Source organism: Lissotriton vulgaris, chromosome 4_1, assembly GCF_964263255.1.
Source record: "Lissotriton vulgaris chromosome 4_1, aLisVul1.2, whole genome shotgun sequence".
NCBI lineage: Eukaryota > Metazoa > Chordata > Amphibia > Caudata > Salamandridae > Lissotriton > Lissotriton vulgaris.
The window spans coordinates 1,466,906,685-1,466,931,170 of record NC_141691.1 but is presented as its reverse complement, the minus strand read 5'-3'; the positions used below and the strand labels follow the sequence as shown (position 1 = coordinate 1,466,931,170).

At 42.8% G+C, this 24,486-nt stretch overlaps 1 protein-coding gene across 4 annotated transcripts in view; it reads left to right on the top strand.

The window, feature by feature from the left end:
* Positions 1–24,486, top strand: part of NOL4 (nucleolar protein 4) — a 713,110-nt gene that overhangs the window by 286,304 nt on the left and 402,320 nt on the right. For all 4 annotated transcript variants that reach the window (XM_086965702.1, XM_086965703.1, XM_086965701.1 and 1 more), the window contains exons 4-5: positions 7,351–7,462; positions 10,707–10,819. In XM_086965702.1, coding sequence (XP_086821828.1) covers positions 7,351–7,462; positions 10,707–10,819 — 225 coding nt within the window. The remainder of the gene's footprint in view (positions 1–7,350; positions 7,463–10,706; positions 10,820–24,486) is intronic.

Sequence of the window (24,486 nt, the reverse complement as noted above, 5' to 3'; positions counted from 1 at the left end):
GGAACAGGTCCGACGGGGCCCAAGGGGTGGTAATATCGAACCGGTCCTCAATGTAAGGGAGATAAAATGGATTCGTTTCTTTGATTCAGTAACCAGGGGTTTGAATGAATCTGAAAGTAGCTTTGCGCAAATGGCCACCCTGTGAATTATTTCCCTACTTTCACACTCTTGGGTGTCTATACTATGCTAAATCTGTAAAATATTCAACTGATTCTTCTCTGCATTCCAGCCTGAGTGTTTTTTCCTTATGACCCAAAGGCGTTTGACTACCATGTTTGGTTGGTCCGCGCCTTTTTAGTACATATTATGCAGACCGTAGAATCATGTAGTGTTTGTTTTGAGTACACAGCTGCAAAATGTCTGAGTGGTCCTCCACTGATCCATAAGCGTTTTGACTACCGTGCCTGGTTGGTCCACGCCTTTATAGTGCTACTATGCATACCGATGGCTACACCGGGGTATCACATAATGTTTGCCTTCTGGACGTATTTGAAAATTACTGAATATTTCTTCAAACATTCCATGTATTCCTATGGCCATACTCAGGGACTTAGTAATGTTGACCTACAGTACGTGTTTGAAAATGTTTATTGTATGATCTTTCATTTTTGAAGTAATGCGCATTTGACCGCCATGCCTGGCAGGTCCATGCCTTCCTGCCCTCCTATCCCATTTCACACGTGCACCGTCATTTTTTCGGAACACAGATACGATCTGCAACATCGCCCCCCCTTTTGTGGTATTACAGATATAATCTGCAGCTATTTCCACCTCCGGTGTCAACATTTCCTCCACAAGGTTGCATACCCGGTAACTTAGCAACACGTCAGAGTCTTTCTTCTACGAGGTTATTTAATCGAGCTTGGTTACCTTGGTAACACTTCCTGGTTCCAGGCTGACACGCGCTGACACTGGCTCCGTTTTTTGGCCATCCACTGGTGAGTTTTTTGGTAGGAGCCGCGAAATAACCTCAGAATTTAACCGTCCTCTGTACCCCTAATCTCTGGAATTCCGTTTTTCCAGACGGCGGTCGGCTGTGCGCGATCCACTTTCAGGACGCATTAGTTACGAAGCTTTCAACTATTGTGAAGGAGACATGCTGTGACTGCTCCTTCTATGTGATTGTTTCACAATCACCCTCGGGTGAGTTTTTGCACTTTGCACTCTGACAATGCGTGTGAGACAACCTCACCCTGCGCCTCTCTTCTGATACCTTGTTTTTCCATTAGTGTTTTCCAGATGAACGCTCGTGTTTGAGAAATACGGACGTAAATTCACATTTCCTGTCTTGGCCTCAAGACCAGGTGATTTTTACCTTATTACCAAGGTTACTCTTTTAATGTCAACTTACATCAGCCCATAAGCGGGCTAGAGTGCTTTTTGATGTTTCGGTGCTACGGTACCTATTTTTTTCAATTGTTTCAATATCCCCCCTTTTTCAACATGCCTTTTCAGACACCACCCTTAATTACCGGGACTGGCCCCCTCCTATAGACGTAAATACGCCCAGCAGGGCGGTTGCCCTTCTACTTTGTCGGGTTACCCAACCAGTTAATGTTCCGTCCTCTTTTCATCCAACCTCCTTTTTAACTTCTTTAACTTCTTAATTTCCTTTTTAATTACCTTGTTTTTCCACTGGCCTTCGGGCCCTTTGCAATTCAATTATGTCGGGACTCTTTTGAGACCGTTTCAAGTAATTCAGCGTATTTTTCCTCTTCCACACCTAGGACACAGCCCCACTCCTTCTTTCACCCCCCCATCGTCCTGATGAAGACCCGCGAGTAAGGATCCATTATCCTACACCTATGGGTCGAAACGTAGACCACCATCTACCTACACGAACTCCTTAACCCAAGATTGATAATAATAATCATCACGGGAGTTTCTGTTTCATGTGATATGTTCTGCTTAACATGTGTAGTAAGTAGTAGTAAAATTTGCTTTATTCGATTTTTTGTTTAAAACCATAAAAGCATACAATTTAAAAATACAATCATAGTTTAGCAAACAACATACATTTTAAAAAGCAACAAATTCTCAGTAGGTTAAACAGGATTAGCTAACCCTGTGATTATAATTTATCTAAATAGATTACACAGAATGCACCAGCCTAATATTGACAGTTCTTATGTAACGTGAAAGGGTTAAATTGAGGAAAGTTGCTATACTTAAAACTGCTTTGCGGTCGATTAAAGGGAGGGATACTACGATCATTTGGTGAGCAAACTCTGTAACCCAGCTTAGTGTTGTTATTGACGGTTTGTTTCCGAAAGGGGGTATATGATTCACTTGGGTAAAAATCGTGTAGGTCCCAAGTTGTTATAGGACCATCACCTTCTTGGGGCTGCCATGACTGGAGATAGGGAACAACTTGTCTGCTCCTAAATCTAATTAGAACCAGGTCGCCACAGATATCTTTTCGAAGGGGACCCAACCAACCCACTCTCCTCACGCTGACTATCCTGCCATCAAGGTTATGGGGTAAGGGTCTATTTTTCGATAGCCAAAACTTAACTTTGTTTAGCAGGTCGGTGGTTCTCTCAGGTTTTCCATGTTTCAGTGGAGGAACCCCGGAGAGGATGGACACAAATGGAGCTGCCTCTGGGGGAAGATTAATACGAGGAGTCTTAATACATTTTAATCTGGGCTCGACATTGCGATCTATGGCAAGTATGGGTGGTGCCTTAGGGACAAGTGGGCACACAGTAGTAGGGAATGTTACTTGTGTCGGAGGAACTGTGTTTTGCTTAGTTTGTTTGGGCGAATTGAGGAGACCAGTCTGAGGCGAACACTTAGATGTTATAGTGTGGGAAGATTTTGCTAGATTGAGTTTAACAATTTCCTCAAACCCCGTCAGTCTATCCCCCAGGGTGTTAATTTTTTCAATCAGGGGATGGATAATAGTTTTAAGCAGTTGTTCGATCATGGCCAGTAAAGCCAATTGGGACGAGGATGCTGAATCATCTAGTTTATTGCCCACCTCTGGAGTTAACGGAGCAGTGATAACAGGCGGATTTATACCTGGGGACACATTTAGCAATTTTGATGTTTTTGTTTGGGACCCACTTTCTCCTACCCCGTCATGTTTCCTTTTAACAGATGTGACCTTAACGGAGTTATACTTTGGGCATTTGCTTTTATGGGTGTAGGTGGAGGCCCCTGTATACTAACGCTGCGGGCTAGCGGGCTAGTGTTTGTTACCGGATGGGGTGATGTAACAAAGGTGTACCTGATATTGCACATACTATTTAATTCGTCTAGCCAGGGGAGATTAGGCGCTGTATTAGTTGTTTTGGAAGGGGATTCCATGCTAGTAGGGGTAAATTTAAGCTAAGCTGTAAAAATAAATAAATAAAAAATAAAATAATTGTCTATAGCGTGCCCGTCTTATATCTTAAGGCATAGGTGCAACCAAGGAGATATATTATGTAACTACTTCCTTAGGGGTCTAGATAACTGTTTCTAGCCAGATGTAATAGTCAGTGGGATAGTCAATCAGAGGCTTTACCTCCTCCTTGAAGGCCAAGCGGGGTGGCCCGTCCCGACCTCCTCTGGCCTCTGAGGGCCACAGAGGGCCCGCCCTTTGCCCGGGCTTAGCCCGGCACGCTCCCGCGCTGCGGGGATTATGGGCGGGTTAAAACACGCCTAGGCTGTGGGCGTGTCAATCAGCCAGGTGAGCAGGGACACAGGGAATCCTGGTAAGTGAAGTTTCCAAGCGCCTACCATCAAAGCGCTAGGGCGGGAGAAATCGGCAGAGTTCGTGGGTCTTCCTTCGCCCCTAGAAGTTCAGTTGCAGCAGAGACAGTAAATGAAAACCCTCCAAAGGTTCCCACGAAGGTTCAGCACCAGCCCCAAACGGCGCTTAACATGTGTTTTTTCTTGATCCTCAACATATGGATCAATGATAATGATGTTTTCAGTTGTGGATTGGTGCCTAATGATAATTTTGATTAGTGATGTTAACTAATTGAAACACACCCCTTCCCTTGCACTCTTTCCCCCTTCCTCTGTGGGCGCACTTGAATTGTATATATTATACTAGCAATTGCATAATCAATAGATGATTTTTGGTGCAGTGATAATAAAAACACTGTCCACCATCATTTTTGTGTTGTTTCTATTCAAACAAATTAGTGAAGTTTCAAGTATTTGTTGTGTGTTTGGTCAGGGACCCCTTCATATATCTTAACCTATCACCCAGGTCCCACTGATTACATGGGTCGAACCCCTCTATTCATAATATATCTCACAGCTTCACAAATCCCTGATTGATTGATTGAACTCTGGCCTTCATCTTTCTCCGTGCAGACTGCAGTGATTATTTGGGGGCTAGTAACACAGCTGTAGCATGGGGTCTTTGGAGCCTTCTCCAGCCCCTAATGCAGACAGTGAAATACTGATTTACAATTTTAAATTATTGCAGGCCTGCCCTGCTCCCATTCACTTCTGTTCTTTTCCTTGGCCTCTCAGTCAAGACTCAAGAATCCATGCGTGATAAAAATTGTATTGAAAAGAGTAACACAATATATCTCGACCTAGTGTTTGGGTTTTGCACACGGCTCAAGGAAAGAAGATTTCAACTAGAAAGGGAACACGTATGGAATCATAGGGTCAGAGGAAAGTTTTTGAGATCGTGAGTTTTTCTTTTGTCGATAATGGGCCACTGTAGCCAGTGACCGCTCCCTGTTGTGGACATGCAAAAGTTCACCTTTCCTTCTTTGTATATGGGCTGAGAACCCCGCCTCACCCCCCGCTGCATCACCGCCTTCCTGGCCCAAATTCCTTGTGCCATTAGCTCGCAAAAAGGCCAATGATTCTATCTTAATGCATAGTTTATTAAAGTGGGTATTCTTGTAATTCATCACAGTGTTAGAGCTCTCATTGAAAAGATAAACAAGGACATGAACATTAAAAGCTCAATAAAAAGTGAATGTTTATTTCTCATCCTTAATGTTTTAGTGACTCCCACTAACTGAACCCAGCATTGTTTGAGAATCTCTCATAGTTCCACGAAGGGAGCATTGGAATTTTGTTTAGTTGCAGAATATGGACGTACCTAATGACGTCAGTTAACTTTGTTAAGTCTACCCAGCAGTGCAGCTTTTCAATAAAAAGGCACCAGTCTCATGTGATCAGCAGGTGTCCAATCAAGTGCTCCGTGCAGGCGTGCAATGCCCATTGGGCTCAAAGGGCTTCAGCCCCCTAGTCGTGTGTGTCAGCCTGGGCTGAGACAGCGTCCCGGGCTGGTGTCCGTCTTATTGCAGCCACACCCGAGTACTTCACAGGACTTTAAAAGACCATTTACGTGTTAACGAGGCTTTGTTGTGAGGCTTTGTAATTTTTTCACCCTTCATCTCCACTCTGCCTATTGCTGGAAGAATTAGCCCCCCTAAATTTTTAGTATACCCCCCCCCCCCCACCAGAAATTTGGCTCTAGTTGCGCCTTTGCACATAATACTGTGTTTTTCATAAGTCCAGGCTTCGGCCGAAATGCTGTTATGGAATAGTGCCGTGAATCTGGGTGTTATTTGTAACCATACACCCCCCAAGACTTAAGGGTGGGCGGTAAACTCTGCCCTGCTGTCGGAGTTCGCTGAGTTTTGCCACTGAGTTTGGCAAAAACTCTGCAAACCGCCGCGTGGCAGAGTTTACCCGCACCTACCCCTACTCAATAGCTAAGTATATGTCTAGTATCACAGTCTTTTCTGCTTTTGTACTATGAACATTTTATATGTCATGGCTCTCACTTTATTTTTAATTGTACAACTTTGACACATTTTATGAGATACTTTGCCACTGTCATGTGGTAATGTATGAAAAAGAGTTTAAACCCACTGCCTAGGCTGAAAAAAAATTTTTCTTAAGCTAGTCACTTGCACCAGTAACCCTTAAAGATTCCAAGCATTGCAAGTGTAGCAGTCCAATGGAGGCTGATAAAAACTAACAGGTTGTCATTATGGATGCAGAGTGGTCAATATTTGCTGAAGCAATACAGAGTCAATTAAAAAGATAAAGGCAGATCTTCACAGCTAGTAACTGTATTTGGAACTCCATTCTAAACAAAGCAGGGCCTTCTTGCAGGACCTGATGATGTCCTTTGTGAATTTTTAGGCCTAGATCGGACCCCAGGCACTTCCTGTGATGGTTTGTGGTTCGCTGAGGATAGGGAGTAAACTCCACAAGCCTCACTTATGGCAAGTGAGAACAAAAAATAATGTCACTCCTTACTATCACTTTCACTCCCAGAGTACATTTTGCAGATTTTGTTTAAAATGGAACACTGCAAACATAGGCACATACGGTCTTTTTCTTTTGTAAATAGGGTTGCCTGGTGCCTGTGTTTTTTACCGGCCTGGCCGGTATTTTTAATTCTAGGCCTGTAAAATTAGTGGGAAAAGAATTGAAATGCAAAATATTTCCCCTTCTGGAACATACACTTAAAACAGCAAACACATAAAGAAATCAGTTATAAAAAGAAATCAGTTATAAAAGTATTCAGAACTTGTTTCAGAATGATTCTTAGAGCAAACAGAGGGATAAAGCCATGGTGCAAAAGAATCATGACATATTTTTTCACACGTTCTTTTTCACCAACCAATTATTGCCTATCCCAGGATAGTAAACCGTAAACAAATGACCAGTATGTTTTTTTTTCTAAGAAAGGTGGCAACCCTCTTTGCAAAAGACAGGAGAACTGTCATTGTTGGATTTCTGCTATTGGTAACATCGCATCATAATTTTAAGTGCAAACTGTAAATCTGAAAGGCCGAACTCGCCTGAACTGCCAGCGAGAGACTGGTGTTTCCACGTCGCCACCGTAGTGGAGACCTAGCGTTCTGCCCGTTGCTCGGTGGAGCTACCTGATGGCTAAAGAGGAGATGGGCTTTGGACTTCCCCCTCTGTCGTCACCTACCCAGCCGGTCTTCTGGCAGATATACCTTTGTCTCCCTGTCCTATCTTCCCCTACCTCACTTTCCCTGCCCCCTTACCCTTCTTTGTATACATGCTCTTGAATTTTTTTTCTAGCAACTGATGTTACCCGATTCTAATGTACTGTGTAATTTTGTGGAACCTTATGTAAAGCACTCTGATACCTTCGGGTCTAGCCAGCACTATATAAATAAAACTCTTTAAATAAATAAATAAGTGTAGGCAGTCATTAGGTAACAATCAGTCGGATTAGGCTGCTGTTCCTCGAAGTAGTGCTGGGTTCGAAGAACATGCTTTCATTGTGCTGCCTGGCATTATGGTGATATGCGCTTCACCGCAGGCCTGGCGCAGTAATCAGTTTATGTTAACTCATGCTCCCCTGTTTGCCTTGTAACACCTACATCTTTCTCTTCACTGCAGATCTCCGAGACGTACGCTTTCCTGCCGAGGGAGGCAGTGACACGGTTTCTAATGAGCTGCTCGGAGTGTCAGAAGAGAATGCATTTAAACCCAGATGGCGCCGAGCACAAAGGTAGGATTGGTGTCAAATGCACTTGTTTAGCTTGTTATAACTTCGTGCTTTAAATTATCCTTTACATTTACTTGCTTCACTTGAGACTGTCTTGCATATTCACTCAGAGCAGTGCTGTAAATTGGCAGGTATTGAGTACTGCACTTCTCTCATTTTAAAGGGAGAGTGCCAACACTTCTCAGCAGAGGTGCATTCTGGTGTAAAACAGGGAGTTAACATGCAGAAGAAGACAAACATTGTGCATTGATAAGAATATCTCTCGTGCTTATCTACGTCCCGGAGCAAGTGACTCACTAAAAAGGGAATGAATGAATATGGATTGTATGGCATGAATTTTGTATTTCAGTATATGCCACTGTAGGAAGAAACTCATCCTCTTTTGGGCCAAGAGACAACCACTGTTGTGGAAGTGCAGGGACCCCAATGTCTGCCAAGTCATCAGCAGGGCCCCGCAGCCGTGATTGGTCAGCCCTTAGAGAGAAAGGGAATTAGCCAGTCTAATGCAAGGCGAATTTTAATGACAGAGAAAGTGAGAAAGGATCTAGCATGCAATAATCAATTTATAAAATAAATAAATAAATAGATACATAAATAAATAAAGTGCCAAGGGCCCAAGATATTTTTAAGGAGGCCATGACAGCTTGTACCATCCACTGCCTGTGCCAGCGTTGTAAAATGGTAGAACCGAAAGTTACTATTATCAATCACATTGAAACAAATGTGACACATGATATAGCGGCTGTCAATGTAGTGACTGTGATGTAATGGCTGTAGATGTACTAAACATGTATGGTCGTATGTTGGTGCTTAGGTGAACGTTTTTTCAAGGGACATAGCCCTATGAAGGAGTATATGTTTCCTACAGTTTGTCTTGACAATATCAATGTAAATGTATTTTAATTGTAAATGGAGCATTTTATTGTCCCGAAACCGCCATTTAATGGGCTGAGAACATTGGGCCCGATTCACAGAACTAACTTAAGATAAAATCCTAAACTTACTACCATTTTGGTATTCACAGAAGGCACTTACTCATTTTGGTATTCACAGAAGGCATTTAGGAGTCCTAAAGTTAGGAGTCCTAACTTTACTACTCCTAAACTGAGGAAAATCCTAACTTTAGGTATTCACAGACGGCATTTAGGAGTCCTAAAGTTTGGAGTCCTAACTTTAGGACTCCAAATCCCTTCTGTGAATACCGAAAGTCTTAAAGTTAGGATTTTTCTTAGTTTAAGAGTAGTATAGTTAGGAGTCCTAACTTTAGGACTACTAAATGCCTTCTGTGAATACCGAAAGTCTTAAAGTTAGGATTTTTCTCAGTTTACGAGTAGTAAAGTTAGGACTCCTAACTTTAGGACTCCTAAATGATTTCTGTGAAAACCGAAATGAGTAAGTGCCTTCTGTGACTACCGAAATGAGTAAGTGCCTTCTGTGAATATGAATACCAAAATGAGTAAGTGCCTTCTGTGAATACCAAAATGGTAGTAAGTTTAGGATTTTGTCTTGTTAGTTCTGTGAATCGGGCCCTATATATATATATATATATATATATATATATATATATATATATATATATACAGAGAGAGAGACAAAGAGAGACAGATATATATATATATATATATATATATATATATATATATATATATATATATATATATATATATATATATATATATATATATATATATATATGTATAGCTAAATATGTGATGTCTTGATGGTGAGCACAACTGGAACTAGCACCATAGAACTAAAAATCTATAAGATGTCACTAGACATTTAGCGCTACTAACATTACGACAGAGGCTTGAGAGGGACAGATGAGACATCACACCACACATACAGAACACTATGTATTGGAATGAATAAAGTTGCCCCAAACACATGTAACAAAGACACTGAGAGTCACTGAGGAGTTCTTGGACTTAATAAATGTACTCACAAAGAGGAACCTGTGCCTCTACATAGCTACAGAGCTCCTCTGTGACTTGCAACATCAAGATCACATAGTGCTGAGGAGGGGGGGGGGGGGGTGTTACTTAGCAAAATGGGGTCTAGAGTCCTGATGCCAGAAAAAAGCGCCCATCCTTTCTCTATAATCGCCAAGCACTGAGAGTCCCATTGCAAAGAAAGAAGACTTAGGAGATGCCAAGTAATAGGCGAAGGAAACAGCTACACAGCAGTAGTATGCAAATAGCGCTATGTTGAAATGTGCCCGGACAATTACGTTTTTTAGTTATCTACTGTTAATTTCATTGCTCTACGTAGCTTCTTTCTCATTCAACTCATTAAGAATAAGTAATGACCAGAAGGTGTATACAATTACATCGCTCAAATCCTCCCCCACTTATATGGCAAATTCTTTATTAGATCTAAACGGCAGCAGAGTCAAGGAAAAGTGCAGAGGGCTTGTATGATACAACAGATGTATATGACTAGTCTTTGTTACTTCCCTACAATAAGGTCATATTGGGATCCCAAACATGTAGTAAGTAGGCTTCTGGACGGTTTGGACATGTTCCTCGCCTCTGTTATTAATGGGTTCCTCATACTGGCGGCAGTGATATCTTTTCAACTCAAAAATAAAATAAGCATATTTGGAGTTGGAGCATTACTCATCTGTTTCTGTTGACTCCATTGTGGTGACGGCAGGATAATTTTCACTGTCATCTCTGGCTTGCAGAAAACGTCAGCACTGACCCCCCCCCCCCTCCCAGCGGGGGGGGGGGGGGCGACAGCTCATTAGCGTTCACTGCTGGTCATTGCCTGTCAAGGTGTCCAGTGCTGCTGCCGGCTGGGTAGGGGTTGAAAGTGCGCATGCGCTGCATTGAATTCGTTTACATGTGCGTCATTGGGCGCGAGCAGAGGGCGGGAAAGGCTTGTGAGACTTCTGGCACTTGTGGCGCAGCATGATTATCATTATTGACGCTTGTACAATAGCCCCGGGGTCCAGGAGTGTGAGGGGCCAACAGTACACCAGTTATGACCGCCACCTTTTAATACCCAGTAAGAGAGAGGGTCACATTTTCCTCAGGCATGTTCCCGCGCTGCGTTGGTGTCTTTAATCATTTGATTTTTTTCTAACTGGGATGCGTTTCATATATAACAACCTTCTTAGGAGACCTTGCACGTTTTCTGAAAATAGCAAACTGAAAGGAACTTTTATCTGAAAGTAATCGTCTTCGAGTGTAGATGGACTTCCCCTCATTGAATATTCATTCACCAAGCTCTGGTCTCTTTGCAGACAACGGGAAGCCCCCCGCGTTGGTGACCAGCATGATTGATTACAACATGCCAATTACCATGGCCTACATGAAGCACATGAAGCTGCAGCTACTGAATGCACAGCAGGACGAGGTAAGACAAGTGCCCTCCAAGTTATGTCATCATTGGAATGTATGCCACGGGTTGGAGTTTTCGGCGCGCGACAACTGGAGAGCCTCCGCGCACGTGTTTTATAATGCTTGAAAAATAAGCACTGAATTTATGTTAGTCCTGAAAAAAAAATATGAAGCCTGTTTTTTTTTTTAAAGAATGTTTCAATTGGGTTTGAGTACGGAGTGTGTGTGTTCCCTCTGAGGAGGAGCCATCCTGCCACGTTATAAAGGAAACCATCCAGAATTATTTGCTTTTTAATTCAAAACGTGTCAGTATGAAGGTTGTAAGCGATGGCATGTGTACTGAGTGCAAGGTAAAAATGCATTTGCCCTTAAAAAGTGTCACCATCAGCAACCTTCAGATAGTTATTGTACTTTCAAACCTCTATGAGATTCTAAAAGCACTGCACTGCATCCGGCATGATAGCTCGTAAAACTACAGTGAGTCTGCTCGAGAGATCACCCTGGCAGTGATGGCCCGTGAACTACTAAAGTGATGGAGTGATAATAGCTGGGCCGAATTTTTACCAAGCGTGACCAAAGTGAGTGGGCCTAACTTTTAACAGGCAGGTTTCAGGAGCGGTACTCTCAAGGTTTTTATAAATAGATCTGCAATGTCTGTGCTATCAACAGATCAACAGGGAATAACCGCGAGATGCCATGGGCTGTCATCATCACCACTATACACATCATGCGGCACACACATATGCACCATACACACCGACCGACACACAATCATGCACCATGCATTCACAAACAGACTTATGCACCACATGCACTCATCAGACTGACATGCACAGAAGCACACATTCACATATATATACAAAGTAGGGTGACCAGAGGTCCTGGATTTGCCAGGACAGTCGCAGCGTCCCATCACTTTCTTCTATAACACAAAAATGTCCCTGCTTTTAAGGGAGGGTCATGTGAACCTCCTGAAGAACTGGGTTTTAAACCCAGCTGCGCCAGGGGCACGCCCAAAGTCTTCGGATTCACCTGTCTTGGTATACAGAGACACGGAATACTTCTGGGTGGCGTCAAAGACCAAATTTATTAGCTGCAGCTAGTAACAGAAGTCCTAGAAATACAACACGGTGTACACCTCAGGAAACTGTTCAATTTTGTAAGGCGAAACATCCCTTTTTATGCCCAATATTCACATTACAAATGCACACCCACTGCGCAAAATTCTAGCCAATAAGATACATTTTCCCACGCAGCATCACATAGCAAAAACCTCAATTTACATTGTCCCAACCCACAAGTTAATTATTAGGAATGTCTCAAATTCAATCTCCACAAGTCGGACAAAACCATAATTGAAAGCACAATGCATGTAATGAAGGAACATAGAAAGGAAACAATTACAGATAATGAGCAAGATAAGGCATGTGTAAAGAACCTAAAAGTTAACGATGTCCTGAAAATTGATTGGCAACCTCAGACAACGATCAACCAAGGAATTGGCTTAGCGAGGTCAGTTTCAGGTGAATGGGTCAGTTTCTTACAGTTCACCTTAGAGTCAAGAAGAACCTAGTTAATGTTTACCAATATGAGAAGGCCAGGTCGCTTTATTCGTTCGACCACATTCATCGGCCTGCGTGATGGCAACACAAAATGGAGGCACGGATAAAATGGAACCCATATTCGAGAGTAAGTCTCTGAATACGTAATGAACTCGCTAGTTAACGTGACAAATTCACTCCATATTAGCCGTACTTACTAAATACGGTACAACATCACCAAAATCGTGACGGAACCATAACCTCACAGGACAAGACAGAATTTACAGAACCTCAGACCCTCCTTTTGCTATTACGTAGGCAATAACCCAAACTCATGTTAATATGAATCTAGGTCTATATCAATATTCATCAGATCATCAAGGAGTTGCTGGAGCATCATCCTACTACTCTCCACTTCTCTCGAAACAGGTCTCCGCACACACAAGGTAGCGCAAAGACTACAAATGGCGGGACCACACTGGATACAAAGACAGCAAGAGAAAAGGATAGCTAAAACCATACCAAAGAACATCAGAATCTTCCATCCCCATTTGGACAGTAGACCCCAAAACCATCCAGTCAATGACCAGTCTCCTTCGTCCACATGAATAGACTCAGAAACCTTATGCAGTCTAGAGATGGCTTGGTATACTGTAGGGCCATTATCTGGTATGAAAACACAGCAACTAGATTGGATCAATTTACATACCCCTCCTCGATCTGCAAGTATGATGTCTAAAACCATACGGTTTTGTAACGTCATAAGACGATCCGCTTGAAGCTCAGCGGTAACATTACTAAGGGCACCTGCAGTTTCATTTATAGTGGCCTCAACCACTCTCGTAAGTTGTCGTATATTCCTGCTATTGGCCATAGGACCCCAAAATGGTAGGAAACCCTTGAAAAAGTCTCCTACTTCCTGTGCTGCGGTATCTTCCTGATCGAAGACACCTCTGCCATATCTTGTCCTATGATAGTCTGGAGTTGTAGTGTATGTAGGGGGAAGCAAAAATGCCACATAACAAGTTCCCGAAAAATCAGGCGGCAACCATGTGTAGGCTCTGTCGTGGCAAACAAAATACGTGCCTTTAGCTGGCACGAACGGAGAAGTCTGAGATGAATAGACATAGGTTTGAGCACACACACTCTTACCTAGCTGAGCTCTCGGATTCCGACCACTACCTTGCAAACAAAAGTGGCCTCAATGTGGTACAATCCAAATCGGGGGAGACCTTTTTCGTCTCTCCTTCTCTGTCAAGCTGGTACTATATCCAGTCATGTTCCAACCAACGTAAGCCTGCACCTTATCCTTAGGGATAGCATTACATGCCGCAATATCTCGGATCATATCTACTATTTCCTTTATCAAGGCACTATTACTTGGATTGTTTTTCACAGAACGTAAGGGATATACCTCATTTGCATAGATAAACATAGTCTGAAAAGCCCATACAGACCCATTGAAAGAAAAAGGCAAAACCAAATAGGGCATACCTCTATCTGTCGTTTGAGACATAAGACCACAAACCCAACAATTAGTGGTATTTACTACCAACTGATGCTGATGCAACAGCTGTATAAACAAATTGTTAACAAATTCTGACCTCCTTGTCTGTTCATGTTCAGGCAACGTGTAAAATTGGTGAAAAGAAACAGTAGTAGAGGAAAGCATAGGTTGGGAAGTGGGTGCAGATTTCAGTGGTGTAGCATAAACAATCCAACCCACACAAGCTAATGTGATACCTAAAAACATAAAAGAACACAATATGATAAAACATTTGCTACGTATTATTGTATAGAATCTTATCTTAAAATCCATTTTCTCAACAACTCTCTCAGTTACAAAAAACTCCATCCTCTAACGTGCTGTTCACGGCAATGTTCCTTCTTCCCTTAAGTGTGCGTTCAGGCGTCCTAGACGTCCCTAGAACCGCAGACCTTTTGTCAATACGCGGGTCCCCCCTTAAGAACTTATACCGTGAACCTGCAGCTGAGCTCGAATGGTAGCTCAAAAAAGAAAAATAGAACAAAAAAGTTTCTTGTCTGAAAGAGTATAATTCTCAAAAAAATTCAAATTTTATTTGTCCTTTTTAGACCTCAGATTATAGCGTTCTTCACCAGGCACCGTCTGATCCTGGAAAAGTGTCTCTGGTTGCGTAGTGTCAAGTCTCAAATGCAATGGCATAGCTTCTTGCAGAACTTCATCATCCGCACGTTCCCACTGAGTCCATTTCAAATGTGCGTCACTATAAGGCACAAATCTCGGAACACTTTCAGTCTCAGAATCGGCAATGCCATTTCTGACCCACTGGTCGTATGGTAAGGGTAAGGGTACCCTTTTACAATGGGTGGCTTGCACCCAATTGTTCTTGCTGCAAACCTTGACAGCAGTCCGAGTTGTCAATAACACCTGGTTTGGACCTGTCCACCTCGGTTCCAGATTCTTTGTCCTTTGAAAGTTTCTCACCAGGGTCCACTCGCCAGGTTGAATCGAGTGACCTGCATCCACAGAGGCTGAAGGTAAAGTATCATGCACCTGTTGGTGAAAAACACGCAATTTAGCAGTCAAGTCATGTCAGTAATCAACCAACATAGGATACTCGATGTCGCTATATTCATTCGGCCTCGACACACCCCAAACATTTGCCGGGCGTCCAAAAACAATCTCGTATGGGCTAAGTCCCACACGAGAATGTACTGTCGTCCTTGTGGACAAAAGTGCCAACGGTAAAGCATCTGGCCATGTAAGGCCAGTGCTTGCTTGTATTTTAGCCAATTTAAGTTTAAGAGTGCCATTATAGCACTCGACCGAACCAGCTGACTAAGGGTGATTCGCAGCATTAAATTTCTGTTTGATTCCCAAACCCGCACACACTTTCTTCATAATCTGAACCATGAATTCACTTCCGTTGTCACTCCATACCATCCTTGGCAATCCGTACCTAGGGAAATTTTCTTTGAGCAAAACCTTGGCTGTAGATAAAGCAGTATTATCCTTTAGGGGGTAGGCCTCTATCCATCTGGAAAAGGCACAAACAACCACAAGGACATACTTTAGGTTATTGCATCTTTCCATGTGAATAAAGTCTAGCTGTAACATCTCAAACGGATACGTTGGAGGAGCAAAATGACCCACTGGAGTTGGGGTTCCCTTGCCAGGATTATGCATCAAGCAAATCATGCAGTTTTTAACCAGATTCTCAGCACATTTAGGAATTCCAGCATTCTGCCATACCGGAGCCAACAACTTACATATCCCTTTTGAACTGATATGAGCCAACCCATGAGCCATCGTAACCACTGGGAGCACATACGCATCAGGCAACAACCATCGCTGGTGCTCCGACAACTCAACCCAACAGCCAGTCGAATCCAACATTCCCTTAGTCTCTCTCCACACACTCAATTCTTTCTCAGTAGCTTCTGCCTGAATCGATTTCACACTTTCAATCGTGTCTTCACACATTCCTCCTGCCATAACCCATCTAGCAGGACCTGCAACATACATACGGCTCGTCACATCTTTCGCCGTTTCTCTCGCTACTTCAGCCGCAAACGCATTGCCACGACCAACATCATCCGTAACTTTCCTATGTACACTGCATTTTACAATCGCAACTTGTGTCGGCAAAGTAAGTGACTCAAGAAGTTTATTCACTAATTGTCCATGCTGAATTTTCGTACCATGGGAAGTAAGAAATCCTCTTTCTCTCCACAAACGTCCAAAGGTATGAGCCACGCCAAATGCATATTGGCTATCAGTATACACATTCACTCTCTTTCCTTTCGACAACACACACGCTCTCGTCAGTGCAATCAACTCTGCTGCCTGAGCTGAATTCTGTGCAATACGTGCTGTTTCAACAATCGTGTGCAAAGTTGTAACCGCATACGCTGCAGTCGTATCGCCATTAGGAATCTTAAAGCATGAACCATCTACCCATAAGGTACCATCCGGATTCGAAAGAGGAGTATCTTTCAGATCAACTCTACCCTTCGTTTCCTCCTCTGTCCGGAGAAAACAATCATGCTGTTCCTGAGCATCTGTCTCTACAGAAATCGGCAACAATGTAGCTGGATTCAATGTGTTGCACCGCTTAATGTGCACATGAATAGCCAAAAGCGTCAACTCATAACCTGACAAACGCGCACTAGTAAGATGCTGAGTCCTCGTTCTATTCAATAAGGTATCCACTGCATGTGGGACCATCACAATCAATGTATTATCCAATACCAAACCAGCGTACTGTCGGATAGAAACAGCCGCTGCTGCTGTAGCTCTCAAACAACTAGGCAATGCCCTAGCTACCGGATCTAAAGTAGCTGAAAAATACGCACATGGGCGCTGCTTGTCTCCAAATTGTTGTGTCAACACTGACAACGCACAACCTTCTCTCTCGTGTACGTAGAGTGTAAAAGGCTTACTGTAGTCGGGAGTACCCAACACCGGAGCAGAACACAATGCATCACGCAACTCAGAAAAACTCTTCTGACATTCGTCAGACCAAGGAAGAGGGTTTGGTGTGTCCTTAAGAGTAAGTGCCAACAAAGGTTTCGCTAGCAAAGAAAAATTTGGAATCCACTGTCTACAATACGAGGTGATACCCAAAAAGGCACGCACCTCTCTCTGTGTGGATGGCACAGTCATTTGAGCAATCGCTTGAATACGCACTGGGGTCAATCGTCTTCCCTCCTTCGACAAGAGATGACCTAAGTGGGTCACTTCTTGGCGGCAATACTGCAACTTCGAAGGTGATACTTTATGATGAAGGTCAGGCAAATGTCGCAACAAAGAAAGAGTAACTTCTTTACAAATCTCTTCATCATCAGCAGCAACCAACAGATCATCCACGTACTGGACAGGAGTCGCGCCAGAAGGCAAGACAAAAGTATCAAGCTGAGTTTTCAGATGGAGGGACTCTCACAATAACCTTGAGGAGCGCGCTTAAACCGGAAACTTCGGCGCCCTAAAGAGAAGCCAAAAATATCCCTACTTTCTTCGGCAATTGGAATCCTAAAGAAAGCATTCTTCAGCTCGATAACAGAAAACCAAGCAGATGACGCAGAGTTCATAGTCAATAACGCAGTAATGTCCGGAACAACAAGAAACTGTGTCACGACAATTTTATTGACCTCTTGAAGGTCGATCACAAACCGATACACAGGTGGCTGGGAAGAATCAGTACGCTTAAGGACAGGCAGAACAGGACTATTACACACATTACCTCTCGTTTCTTCAATCACACCTTTCTCAACCAAATCATAGATAATCGCTAAAAGAGCTCTTTCACCATCACTAGAGATCTTGTATTGGGGAATGCGAGGTAGCTTAGCATTCGACTTGAGGGTAACAACATAGGGTGGAATCTGCAAGAGGCCAACATCATTGGGACCTGTAGCCCCGAGAGTATCAGGGAGCGAACGCAATTCCAGTGGAAGCCGATCTTTAGACAAGTACATCAGAGAGATCACTCTCTTACCCAACGTAAGATGTACTCCCGAAGGAGAACAATGTAATGTCGCATGCAATCTTTTCAACAAATCCAAACCCAACAGATTCTCACCACAACTTGCCGTTAGGATAAGGGGTGCTTCCAATTCACAAGGCCCAATAGAAAGAGGCAAAGGACAAGAGACCGGATTACGAACTGGGGCGCCAGAAAATCCTACAGAGACATTCATCAAGCCAGACAAAGGTGCGCCAGGGAGTTTAGAGTGCATGATAGAACTCTTAGCCGCACCAGTATCCAAAAGAAAAGGTTCTGCCACACCTGATGTAATTACTTCAACATAAGGTCCACTCTGGTCTACTGGAACTGACACTACTCCTTCTCTTTGTCCATGGCTGTCCTAGCTATCATTAAAACCAGTACTCTCGCTTTGAACATAATAGTCATCCGCGTAGTACTGAGCAGACTGAACAATCGGAACATTCTGTTGATCAAAATAATTCATAGAATTCTGAGGGGGAAAGGAACGTTCATTCTGAGGAAACGTACCACGTCCTCTACCCCTAGGTGCTTGTTGAAAACCACCACGACCTCTCAGACCAGACATACCATTCGTACGTTGTAGTAAAATCGGACAACTATTCTTGAAATTAAGCATGGGCGAATTTTGCGAATCTGGCGTTCGCGAATTTGCGTATTTGCAAACTCGCAATCCGCAAAATCCGCAAATTCGCGAGAATTTTTTTTTGTGTTCGCAAGGGTTTCTGCCAGTTCGCAAGGGTTTTGTACCAGTTTGCAATTGCGAACTTACTTGTCGGCTCGCAACGGTCGCGACTATGTTGTTTCTACGTCTGGTTCATCATCACAGGTTCACAGCACCCTCTGTTTCACCACTGCCACCCTGTTTCACCCATGCCACCCTCTGGTACATCAATGCCACCCTCTGGTTCATCACTGTAGATTATAGGGGGGGGAAAGCAAGCACACCTGCCCTGCTTCAACTGACATGAATTAATTTGGGGTTGATTTATTAATGTGTCACTGTTTTAAAATTCCAGTCTGGCACCTGCTTCCTTATCTGTAATTTGCTTTCTGTTGCAGTGCAATTTTTTTCCAGGACCTTTGTGGCCTACTTGTAGCTATTCTATGAGCCTGCTGTGAGGGTCAGAGCAGGGTCATAGAATTGTTGCAACTAGCAAAGGAACTCTGGAGGGGCCCCAATCAGGAATCACTACAGGGAATGGTTACTAATGATGAGTTTGAACTTTTGCACCTGCTGAGTGCTTTCAGTTTTGCAAAACTCGTTTTTCTGCAGAACAGCAACTGTAATGTCCCAAACAAACATAGGCAACTGAACTCTGGAGGGGCCCCTCAGGAAGTACTACAGGGAATGGTTACTAATGATGAGTGAACTTTTGCACCTGCTGAGTGCTTTCAGTTTTGCAAAACTCGTTTTTGTGCAGAACAGCAACTGTAATGCCCCAAACAAACTTACTTGTGAAAGTTGATTTCTAATCCAAAAGTGATCCAAAGAAAGTCAAAACCCTCAAATCCAAAAAAGTGCAGGCAAATGTCAACCTGAGGAGTTATTCTGATAAAAATCATCATTTTCAGAAGGTCTATGCTGCTTGCTAGTGGATTTCTTGTGCAGAATTGCAAATTTTGTAATTCCGCGAGTGCAAGATTGTTGCTGCCCGCCGCACCTACATGTTCGCAATTGCGAACTCTCGCGATGTGTCGCCAAACTCCTGCGGGATCCCGCAGCAAGATCCAAAATGGCGCAGCACTCGCAAAATATTGGGAAAAACAACTCGGCAAACGCTGAAAGACGGTAAGTGAACGCCGCACGCCGCAATATTGTATCACCAAGAAAAAAAATCCGCTGCGTGCGAATTTGCGGATTTTTGGTAAATTCGCGAGAGTTCGCGGATAGCGAATTTACCGAAAATCCGCAAAATCCACGAGCGGAACGGATTTTCCGCCCATGCTTACTTGAAATGACCTTCTTCCCTACAATAAGCACACTGATTAGGGCCTAGCGGAAGTCGCGGAGGAAAAGACTCAGGCTTCTGCAACAATCTCTGAAACTGTGGGGGCTGCTGAAACTGGGAAGGTTGCTGACACTGATTAGGGCGAGGCGGATACGCCTGCTGTAAAAGAACCTTTGTCTTCAATTCTTTAGTCTTCTTCTCTACTTTATCCTTCTCATCTTTATCTCTATTCTCGTAGTATTGTGCAGTAGCCAATATCTGGGCCGAGGAAGAAACAGCCCATGAACTCTCAGAGTCCTTCAACTTATTAGAAAGCTCAGGGAGCAAATTAAAAACAAACTTATCTATGAACAACCTTTGACCACCTTCTGTACTCATGTCCTGCCCACTGTGATCAATTAATGTTTCCTCAAACCTAGTGAAGAAATCAGACACAATCTCGTCTTTCTTTTGTTTGCATGCTGCTAACTTGTCCCAATTCACTCGCAGAGGAGGCATCATTGTTTTCATTAAATTAATAATCCTACCAGGTAATTCTGCAACTAAGGGTTCAGGTTTAGCACCTCCTACCTGTCGACCATCTGCAGCAGCAATATTAACCCACGTATCTCCTAACTCTGCCGCATGATCCTCGTGACAGATCTTTGCCCACAAAGGTTGAAGAACTACATTACCCAACAACATATCCACATCAGCTAAATTCATAACGCACGCATCAACTGTCTGAGACAACTCCTTGTATTAACCAGCAGGATTTTTACGGGGGTCAGGCAAAGTCTGCTTAAGAGCCAGGACCTCTGCTCTCTTCCAAGGGACATGTACCCATACTCGCTGAAAATGAGCCGGTACACCCTGAATACCCTGATTAACATTAACAACAACTTCCTCTCTCCATACAGGGGGAACTTCTCTCATTGGATGCTGCTTCACTTTTCTCCTAACAGAAGGGTCAGGTTCGAACAATGACTGAGAAGGAAGTCTACACCTAAATGCAATAAGCGTCTCTACCGCTTCCTCAACATCGGGACCCACTATCGTCCCTTTAGCAAATTCAGACTGAACATCAAGCACTTTCGTGCGCAATCGGACCCAACTCATTATTTTCCCATTCTTCACAAAGGAAAGTACACATTACATCAAAAACATACCTTTGCTTAGGCAGATCCCACTGTAAGAAAACATCCATAACCGCTTGTAAATTATACCTAGAAACATTTAAAACCCATCTACGGGCCAAAAGATCCAACACTACCCGCTCTTCGGGACCAGGAAGCTGACTACGACTCTGCTTACGTTCCCAAACCGGGGTCATATTTAGTGACCCAAAGAGTGGAGACAAAAGACTGGCAACAGTCTCAATCATTCATTTTCAAGCAGAAGGAGAAGAAGTTGACATGAGGACTGGAGACAAAGTGTTTTGAGGTGACAGAGACGTAGGGTCAGTAGCAAAGGAAGTCGAAGGTAAAGGAGAGGAAGGCAAAGGAGTTTGAGGCAGAACTAGTAGCAAAGTTGGCGGCCCTAAAGGAGGCTGCGCCAATGGAGGAAGAACCACCTGTGGAGGAACGGGTGGCTGGACAACACCAGGGGGTTGCACAACTGGGGGTCGCGGAGATGCTGTAGCACTCTGCACATAAGGGGGTGGTAATCTCAACAAATGTGACATCAAAGGATCCTTTTCAGGGTCATTTGTCCCATTCCGAAGAAGAGGTGGCAAAGCCGGATAACATTTGTCAATGGCCATGCAATGTTGTCTGTCTGACACCTCAATCGCACAATCTTCTTCATCTTCCTTAAACTGCCTTGCAGCTTGTAGTATCGATATATTCTTTTCTTTCCTATCTCTCTTAGCATGCTTAATTTCTCGCTGTTTGGCTTCCTTACGCCAAAGGGGGAAAGAGTCAAACATCGCCGGCCGGGCTTTCTTCTTAAATAGCGCAACTTCTAGGTTATCTAAAACCTTTGATTCGAAACTACCATGTTGGGGCCATCGTAAGACACCATCTTTCTTCGTATAGCGGATCCATACTTCATTAAACGTAATTGGACCCATGCTATGCTTTGAATAGAGCTCATATGTTGGAGTTCCAACTGGAGGTATCGGACACGAGTCCTCCAATCGGGAATCCCTGTTACAACTACAACAAAACCATTTCCTAAATTTGCTAAGACCAGGCATCTTATAGCTCACTAATCTAGCTTCAAACTTCAAGGGGTTATCAAAAACGATATACTCGCAAATATACGAGCCCCTCGGCTTTGGTAATTGCAATAACCAAATCAAAGATAGCCAAGAAACCAAACAAAGTCGGTGGAGCGACCCACTTGTACTTAACCAAAATTTCTGTCACGCCACCAGAAGACCGTCTAACGTCTCGCCTTACAAATCGTCACTAGAGGGTCCAAGACAGTGCGACAGTCAGGGCAGCAGTACTTCGTAGCCGTTAGAAAGGGGGAAGCCTCGCAGTAAAAACCTTCGGTCCACAGTCGACATGCAGGGGTCGATGAAGTGGGGCCCTCTTCCAGAATTTCCTCACGAAGCTCCTCACAATCTTCGGGCTTGGACCGGTACCTCTGAAGTCGCCCCACGTTGGGCGCCAGTTGAAGAACCGGGTTTTAAACCCAGCGGCGCCAGGGGCATGCCCAAAGTCTTCTGATTCACCTGTCTTGGTATACAGAGACACGGAATACTTCTGGGTGGCGTCAAAGACCAAATTTATTAGCTGCAGCTAGTAACAGAAGTCCTAGAAATACAACACGGTGTACAACTCCGGAAACTGTTGAATTTTGTAAGGCGAAACATCCCTTTTTATGCCCAATATTCACATTACAAATGCACACCCACTGCACAAAATTCTAGCCAATAAGATACATTTTCCCACGCAGCATCACATAGCAAAAACCGCAATTTACATTGTCCCAACCCAAAAGTTAATTACTAGGAATGTCCCAAATTCAATCTCCACAAGTCGGACAAATCCATAATTGAAAGCACAATGCATGTAATGAAGGAACATATGACAGATAACGAGCAAGATAAGGCATGTGTAAAGAACCTAAAAGTTAACGATGTCCTGAACATTGATTGGCAATCTCAGACAACGATCAACCAAGGAAATTGGCTTAGTGAGGTCAGTTTCAGGTGAAGGGGTCAGTTTCTTACAGTTCACCTTAGAGTCAAGAAGAACCTAGTTAATGTATACCAATATGAGAAGGCCAGGTCGCTTTATTCGTTCGACCACATTCATCAGCCTGCGTGATGGCAACACGAAATGGAGGCCCGGACAAAATGGAACCCATATTAGAGACAAAGTCTCTGAATACGTAATGAAATCGCTAGTTAACGTGACAAATTCACTCCATATTAGCCGTACTTACTAAATACGGTACAACATCACCAAAATCGTGACGGAACCATAACCTCACAGGACAAGACAGAATTTACAGAACCTCACTCCACATTAATCAGTGTTGTGCCGGTTCACATTTCAATTGTCCCTCTCAGGACAGAAGTTAACTTGTTTAGACTCTCTTGCAGTGTTGGCTCGCCTCATTCAAGCAGCACTGCAGGATTTAATGTGGTGTCAATTAGGGCTGCAGAGCCCCTATTTCAAGGCCGGGCCAACCAGCAGTCAGACCCTGGTAGGGAAACAAAAAAAATAAAATATATATATATATATATATATATATATATATATATATATATATATATATATATATATATATATATATATATATATAAATATATCTATCTATCTATCTATCTATCTATCTATCTATCTATCTATCTATATATATATATATATATATATATATATATATATATATATATATATATATATATATATATATATATATATATATATATATACATATATATATATTAAAACGAAAATGCTCCAAACAACCTCCAGCAAGCGGATGCAGCAACGCTGGCGAGGAAGGAGACGGACCACAAAGCTCAGGTTCGATGTTTATTTTACCCAAACAGAGAGCAGCTACGCGTTTCGGGCTCGAAAAGCCCTTGTTTACACTGCAATTGTCTTGAATTCCATTGCTTTTTTAAAATGCTATTTGATACACTCCCACCTTCACTACGTGGATGAACATGTGATCATAGAAATTGAAGAAATACATATTGTTTTTCTTTCACAATAATTCCTATTACAAAATATTGTAGCACCATTAGAATTTTGTAAACATAGACCTTCAGTATAACCTATATGTTTTTTATGACATATTTCTATTGAAAATGTATTGTAATCACTGTGCAAATTATTTTTGTGATAGTTATAGCACACAACCAAGCATATTCTTGTGTATATCCTCTATAACACTTAATACTTGTCTGTGAGTAGTGTCCCATATATTATAATATTATTCAATATGGGCACTATTTTGCACTGTCTGTATAAATACATAAAAGCAAATCAATTTCTTAAGTGGAATAACATTTGCATGTCATATTACTGAAAAACTACAAAACGTTATCCATGGTCTATTCAATTTTCTATAGTAGTATTGGTGCAAATAGCAAAGCAGCAACTGAATCAAAGTGCAAGAAACAGTGCAGAAAATGTGCAAAAGAAGCATTATATAAAGTGCAGACTGTGGTGTATGATTCAAGAAGCATATCAATATTTATAAAAATAAAATATTCCAGATCCCTAGGATAAACTTGTTAAAATCATATAAATAACCTTC